Source organism: Colobus angolensis, unplaced genomic scaffold (assembly GCF_000951035.1).
Source record: "Colobus angolensis palliatus isolate OR3802 unplaced genomic scaffold, Cang.pa_1.0 Scaffold448, whole genome shotgun sequence".
Lineage (NCBI taxonomy): Eukaryota > Metazoa > Chordata > Mammalia > Primates > Cercopithecidae > Colobus > Colobus angolensis.
Window position 1 is genome coordinate 506,981 of NW_012117910.1, and position 7,610 is coordinate 514,590.

Sequence of the window (7,610 nt, forward strand, 5' to 3'; positions counted from 1 at the left end):
GTGTCAGTGTACTAAACATGGGATCCAAAAAATTTGGTTCACTACCACAAAATTGCTCATTACTACTTATAAAGTTCTATCAACTTATTAAAAGTTGCTGGAAGTTTAATAAAATGATTAAATGGGAAAGGTAAAATGGTTATCAACTTAATGTACATCAAAGCAAAAAGTGCAAATGAATTCTGTACTTGGAATTATTTTGGCTTTGCATGTGGTCCAATTGACATCAAATATTTATTTCTTGACAGGATTCAAGGTTGTTTTGATGCTTTGGAAAAGAGATACGTAAGAATGTTTTTAAACTTACACTGGAATCAAAGGCTTGTCTTTTATTCTTTATAAAAAGAAATTAGACTTTTATTTTGTTGTGTTTAACAGTATAAGTGTCTACATTTGCATTCATAAACTAATTTCTTGTTATCTTATGTCTTTATTGTCCTGTTGATGTCTCCTTTGCATCAATTAGAAAGAAAACTCGGCCAGGCGTGGTGGCTCAAGCCTGTAATCCCAGCACTTTGGGAGGCCGAGACGGGCGGATCACGAGGTCAGGAGATCGAGACCATCCTGGCCAACACGGTGAAACCCCGTCTCTACTAAAAAATACAAAAAAAAAAACTAGCCGGGCGAGGTGGCGGGCGCCTGTAGTCCCAGCTACTCGGGAGGCTGAGGCAGGAGAATGGCATAAACCCGGGAGGCGGAGCTTGCAGTGAGCTGAGATCTGGCCACTGCACTCCAGCCCGGGCGACAGAGCAAGACTCCGTCTCAAAAAAAAAAAAAAAAAAAAAGAAAGAAAGAAAACTCATTTTTCTCTTTTACATACTCATATCTTTTTGACCATAGAGTTTCCTCTGAAGTCACCGGAAGAGATCCACAGGATGTGGGACAGGAGACACAAGAATCTGGCATTTAGTGCATTGAACATATTTAGAATAGTGGTGATTCAATTTGCAGATATGAAAGGAAAAAAATGGACTTGAATAATTGGTTTTTATTCTGTCTTAGTTATTTTGGTAACTATATTTAGTTCATAAGTAAAATCTATTCCTTTACAATAGGTAGTATTGTACTAGTATTGTACCTCAGATTTTAAAAAATATGTAGCTTAAATTTTAAGTGCATCTGATCTTTCATGCTGCCCAAGACAGCTATGAAGGGCGTACAGAATGGAGGCTCTAGTCCTAGTTGAAGAGACAAGATGTATATAAATGAAATTTCTTTTTTCTTTCTTTTTTTCTTTCCTGTGGAGCTTTTATTATGAGCAGAGGGCAGGGCAAGGCAGGGGGCTCAGTCCTTGGCAGCGGCTTTCCTCATGGCGGCCAGGAAATTGCTCAGCTCCTCCTACTTCCTCTTGGTGCGGATGTGTATTCCCACCTTTTTCTTGATGAACTTGAAGGCCCATTTGTCCTTGGAGACCTTGAGCTACTTCATGGGATGCTGCCCATACAGGGTGAAGCCACACACCTGTCGGATCATATCCCGCATGAACTTGGTGTGTTTGGTCAGGCACCTGTGGTGGCAGCTAGACCTGGGCTTGCTCACATTCTTGGCCACCTTGTGGCCCTTGTTGAGTCCCATGGCTGTAAGGTAGAGCAGAGCCATGGCTGCTGCTCTCCAGTGGCAGCCAAGGCCTATAAATATTTGAAATTTCCACCACTGCTTTTCCCCATTTTCTCCATCTATGTCTTCTTTTTACTCCTCAATTCCTGTTCCTTTAAGAAATCTTGAGGTCAGAAAGCCTTACACTAGATTATTTAGCACATTCATATATTTCTATTTCCACTGCATATTTGTTACTTATGATTTATTCAACACTGACTAGAGGGACCTAGGGATACAAAGATAAAACAGAAGTGGGAAAGAGCTTATAGACCTTGGCAGAAGATAAGTGATATTCATATGCAGGGCTGATGATCAGCTGTTACATACTGACTCAGCTGTATCTGCTCTTAAAATATTGAAATATTTCTGTATTGAATGGTAAATTGCTGCTTTTCTGAGACCTCATATGGCTCCCTATCAATATCCTCCACATCACTTTACCAGTGTCTCTTTTAGGATATCTCCAGAACACTCCAAAATCCAGTAACCAAAAGGTTAATATCTAGTCCAAGGATTGCTTCCAGGAGCCCAGCTCTAGAGCTAAATTGGCATCCTTTCTGACTGGCCAGCATCTATGTCATATTGGGCTTTACATATTTATTTATTTATTTTTGTGAGTGTGTGACAGAGTCTCACTCTGTCGCCCAGGCTGGAGTGCAGTGGCGTGATCTTGGCTCACTGCAACCTCCACCTCCCAAGTTCAAGCAATGCTCCTGCCTCAGCCTCCTAAGTAACTGAGATTACAGACATGCACCACCACACTTGGCTAATTTTTGTATTTTTAGTAGAGACGGTGTTTCACCATGTTGGCCAGGCTGCTCTCGAACTCCTGACCTCAAGTGATCTGCCCAACTCAGCCTCCCAACGTGCTGGGATTACAGGCATGAACCACTGCACCCAGCCTATATATTGACTTTTTATGTCAATTTGATATTTTAATGTAAAAATATCAGAGATATTTTGATCACCCCTATAATGCTCATTAGAAAGTCATGAATGCCTAAAGAAAGATAATGATCATATGCAATGGGAAGTATGGGAAAGGAGGCACTATACCCTGTGAGGAACATGAGAGAAATCTTTTGAGAGAAAATAGCTTTTGAGCTTTGAAGGCCCTAAATATTTGGACAGATTGAGAGGGGGAGAAGGCCATCACTGTTATACTGAACAGTGCTTGTTCATTCCCCCTTCATCCATTCATTTAGTGGCATTTCCTGACTGTTCCTCATTGATGGGCAGTACAATATAGTTAGAAGTTCAAGTTTTGGAGTCAGATGGTCTGAAGAATCCCAGTTCTGTCACTTAATACCCGTGTGGCCTTTGGCAAGTAACCTACCTTTTGGTACCTTAGTTTCTTTGCATATAAGATGGGGATAATAATAGAATCCACTTGTTAAGGTTATTTGATAATGAGTTAATAATTTAAAGCAGTGGTTCTCAAACTTTAGCTTGCATCAGAATCACCTGGAGGACTTGTTAAAACACAGGTTGTCAAGCCTCACCTCAATATTCTGATGTAAGAATTTGCATTTCAGACAAATTACAAGTGATGCTCTTGACTGCTGGTCTAGGGACCATAATTTGAAAACCGCTGATCTAAAATGTTTAGAACAATGCCTGGCACATAACAAACACTATATGTATGTGTTAAACATTCATTCTTTATACATCGGCTATTTAATCTGTGCCAGACATTGTGCCTAGGCATTGGATGAGATAATAATGAGAGTAAAATGTGATTCCACTCTCAGGGAAGTCATAATATAATAGTAAGATTCACTTCTTAAATAAAATATTATAAGTATTACATGTACTAAAATAGCAGTATAATGTACAAAGGGTATCTAGCTAGTTTGATACATTTATTTTACTAAATGACTACCTGTATGACTGACTCAGTCAAAATAACTTGTTTTGGGGAGATCAAAAGACAAAATTTTAGATAGATGACTTAGTCTCTTAAGTAAATAGTATTTATATTGTTTTTCAGTTGTTAATCTTTTATAACTTTCCTCAGGTGATCTTGTAGCTGGTACGATATGTTTTAAAAGTAGTTTGAGACACAGTGACTCATACCTGTAATCCCAGCACTTTGGGAGGCTGAGGCGGGTGAATCTCTTGAACCCAGGAGTTTGAGACCAGCCTGGGCAACATGGTGACACCTTGTATTTCTGCTATAAATACAAAAAATTAGCTGGGTATGGTGGCTTGTGCCTATAATCCCAGCTACTCGAGAGGCTGAGGCAGGAGAATTGCTTGAACCTAGGAGGCAGAGGTTGCAATGAGCTGAGACCATGCCACTGCACTCTAGCCTGGCGACAGAGTGAAACTTCATCTCAAATAAATAAGTATGTAAATAAATGAAAATAGTTTGAGTAAAATCAAATTTGAGTATCTAGAGATCTTGAAAGATGTTCCCCTGTAAGAACATGATTATTTCTAGTTGTGAAATTTTGGGTGATTTTTTTTTTCTTTTTTTTGAGATGGAGTCTCCCCCTGTTGCCCAGGCTGGAGTGCAGTGGCGCAATCTTGGCTCACTGCAACCTCCGCCTCCCGAGTTTAAGTGATTCTTCTGCCTCAGCCTCCCGAGTAGCTGGGACTATAGGTGTGTGCCACCACGCCTGGCTAATTTTTGTATTTTTAAGTAGAGATGCGGTTTCAGTTTTGGGTGATTTTTATACTTATTTTGTACTTTATATTATGCTTGAATTCTTTTTTTTTTTTTTGAGACGGAGTCTCGCTCTGTCGCCCAGGCTGGAGTGCGGTGACCGGATCTCAGCTCACTGCAAGCTCCGCCTCCCGGGTTTACGCCATTCTCCTGCCTCAGCCTCCCGAATAGCTGGAACTACAGGCGCCCGCCACCACGCCCGGCTAGTTTTTTGTAATTTTTTAGTAGAGACGGGATTTCACCGTGTTAGCCAGGATGGTCTCACTCTCCTGACCTCGTGATCCGCCCGTCTTGGCCTCCCAAAAGTGCTGGGATTACAGGCTTGAGCCACCGCGCCCGGACTGCTTGAATTCTTTAAAATAAACACATATCAGTGTTGTAGATAATTATTGTAAAAAAAAAAAAGAGACTATGTTGTATATAGTTACCTAGCTTGTTTCCTTATTCCCATTCTCAGTTCCTCACCGTTCCGATCCACTGTCCACACTGCATACTTTCAGAAACCCAAGTCTGATCATGTTGTTCTTTTGTCTAAACATTTCCCACAGCTTTTAAAATAAAGTTCAGAGTCCTTCACATGGTCTGCAAGGCCTATATGATCCCTGTCTGCCTTCCAAGGTATCACTGTTGTTCCCATGTTCAAGCCACACAAGCAATCTAGAACATGCCAAGCTCCTTTTACCTTTGCATATATTGTTCCTCTTGCCTAGAAACTTCTCTTCCCTGACCCATACACCTTGCCTGGCTAACTCAAATTTGTCTTTCAAGTCTCAGCTTAAATATTTACTTCCCTAGGGAGGCCTTCCCTGACACCCTCCTCCCCAGCCTAGATGGTCCCTTTATTTTATGTTCTCATCGCACCCCATGCTGCTGCTTCATAGCAATGAACACGATGATAATGATATAGCTATCTTTCCTATTTTTTTGTTGTTTACTGTTGTTCTCCCCTGGTAGTCTGAATGTTCCCTGAGATAGCAGCCATGTCTATTTTTGAATGAATGCATAAATAAATGAACTCAATTAATTAATGTATGAGTTTATATGCAGTAATCAAAATGGCCACAAAGTGGCAGTAAAGTTTTAGTCCTTTGATATGAAATTGTGGTTCTGAAATTTTTTCTTTCTTTTCTTTCTCTCTTTCCCTCCTTCCCTCCTTCTTTCCTTCCTTCCTTCCTTTTCTTCCTCTCTCTTTTCTTTCTTTTTCTTTTCTTTTCTCCTTCCTTCCTTCTTTCCTTTCTTCTTTTTCTTTGGAGTCTCTGCTGCACAGGCTGGAGTGCAGCGGCATCGTCTTGGCTCACTGCAACCTCCGCCTTCCGGATTCAAGCTATTCTCCTGCCTCAGCCTCCTGAGTAGCTGGGATAACAGGCGCCTGCCACTACGCCTGGCTAATTTTTTGTGTTTTTAGTAGAGATGGGGTTTCACCATGTCGGCCATGCTGGTCTCAAACTCCTGACCTCGTGACCCGCCTTCCTCAGCCTCTCAAAGTGCTGGGATTACAGGCATGAGCCACTGTGCCCGGCCTTCTCTTTCTTTCTTATAGGGTTTCACTCTGTTGCCTAGGCTGGAGTACATTGGCACAATCATGGCTCACTGCAGCCTCAACTTCCAGGCCTCAAACAATCTGCCTGTCTCAGCCTCCCAAGTAGCTGGGACCACAAGTGTGCACCACCATGCCTAGCTAATTATCTCACTTTTTGTAAAGATGGCATCTTACCATGTTTCCCAGGCTGACTTTGAACTCCTGGGTTCAAGTGATTCGCCCACCTTGAGCTCCCAAAGTGCTGGGATTACAGGCAAGAACCACTGTGCCTAGCCTGAAATTTTCTGATTTGTATTCTAGTTTTTAAAAACAATTATCATTGGCTTGATTATATTTCTATCTCTATATATTACTCTTCCAAGAAGAGATAATCTGTTCATAGTAGTGTATATGTAGAGAGGACAAGGACTTTATAGACATATAAGACATTTTTACTTTAGTAGATTAATTTCAAATGGGACACTTTTTGAGGTACTTGTTGCATATTTATTTAGTAATACTGAATTATTTTGTATACCTTTTGCCTCCAGAACTAGAATATAACTTTTTGAGAGGAGAGATAGTTATCTTTTTTGTGTCCCTCTCCTCTCTAGCAGAGCCCTGTGTATGTGATAGACTCTCACTTGAATGAATGAATAGTTAGTACAGTTGGCCCTCCGTGAATCAGAGCATTCTACATCCACAGATTCAACCGACTGGAAAATATTTAGAAAAAATAACAGTACAACAATAAAAAATAACACAAATAAAAATACAATGTGACAAGTATTTATATAGCATTTACATGGTATTAGGTATTATAAGTAATCTAGAAATGATTTAAAATACAGTTGAACTCATTACACTTTATATACAGGTATCAAAATATCACATGTACCCCCAAAATATGTACAACTATTATGTATCAATTTAAAAATGCTAGTCTTTCAGAAATGCAGAGAAAAAAAGAAAAAAATTATAGGAAAGAATCAGTTTTCAGATATCTGGGAAATTCCTCTTTATAATGCAAAAAACCTGCTATCAAATTGTGAACGTATACTTTTTTTTTTTTTTGTTAGATGGAATCTCTCTCTATCGCCCAGGCTGGAGTGCAATGGCGCGATCTCAGCTCACTGCAACCTCTGCCTCCCAAATTCAAGCTATTCTCCTGTTTCAGCCTCCCAAGTATCTGCGATTACAGGCACAAGCAGCCACGCCTGGCTAATTTTTTGTATTTTAGTAGAGACAGGGTTTCACCATGTTTCCCAGGCTGGTCCCAAACTCCCGAGCTCAGGCAGTCTACCCACCTTGGCCTCCCAAAGTGCTAGGATTATAGGCGTGAGACACCGCATCTGGCTTCATATAATTTTAGCATAAAGTTAATTGTGACCCTCCCAGAAAAAAGTACAGTTGACCTTTGAACCACATGGGTTTGAGCTTCACGGGTTCACTTATATATGGATTATTTTCAATAAATACAGTTGGCCCTCTGTATCTGTGACTTCCACATCTGCAACCAAAGGTGGATTGAAAATACAGGCCGGGGCCGGGGCAGTGGTTCATGCCTGTAATCTCAGCACTTTGGGAGGCTGAGGCGGGTGGATCACAAGGTCAGGAGATCGAGATCATCCTGGCCAACTTGGTGAAACCCCGTGTCTACTAAAAATACAAAAATTAGCTGGGCGTGGTGGCACACGTGTGTAATCCCAGCTACTCAGGAGGCTAAGGCAGGAGAATCACTTGAGCCCAGGAGGTGGAGGTTGCAGTAAGCCAAGATCGTGCTACTGTACCCAGCCTGGTGACTCAAAAAAAAAAAAAAAAAAA

The 7,610-nt window shown here is 40.9% G+C and overlaps 1 protein-coding gene across 3 annotated transcripts in view; it reads left to right on the forward strand.

The window, feature by feature from the left end:
• HORMAD2 (HORMA domain containing 2) overlaps window positions 1-7,610 on the forward strand; it is a 108,683-nt gene that overhangs the window by 30,564 nt on the left and 70,509 nt on the right. For all 3 annotated transcript variants that reach the window (XM_011957684.1, XM_011957687.1, XM_011957685.1), the window contains one exon: window positions 249-285. In XM_011957684.1, coding sequence (XP_011813074.1) covers window positions 249-285 — 37 coding nt within the window. The remainder of the gene's footprint in view (window positions 1-248; window positions 286-7,610) is intronic.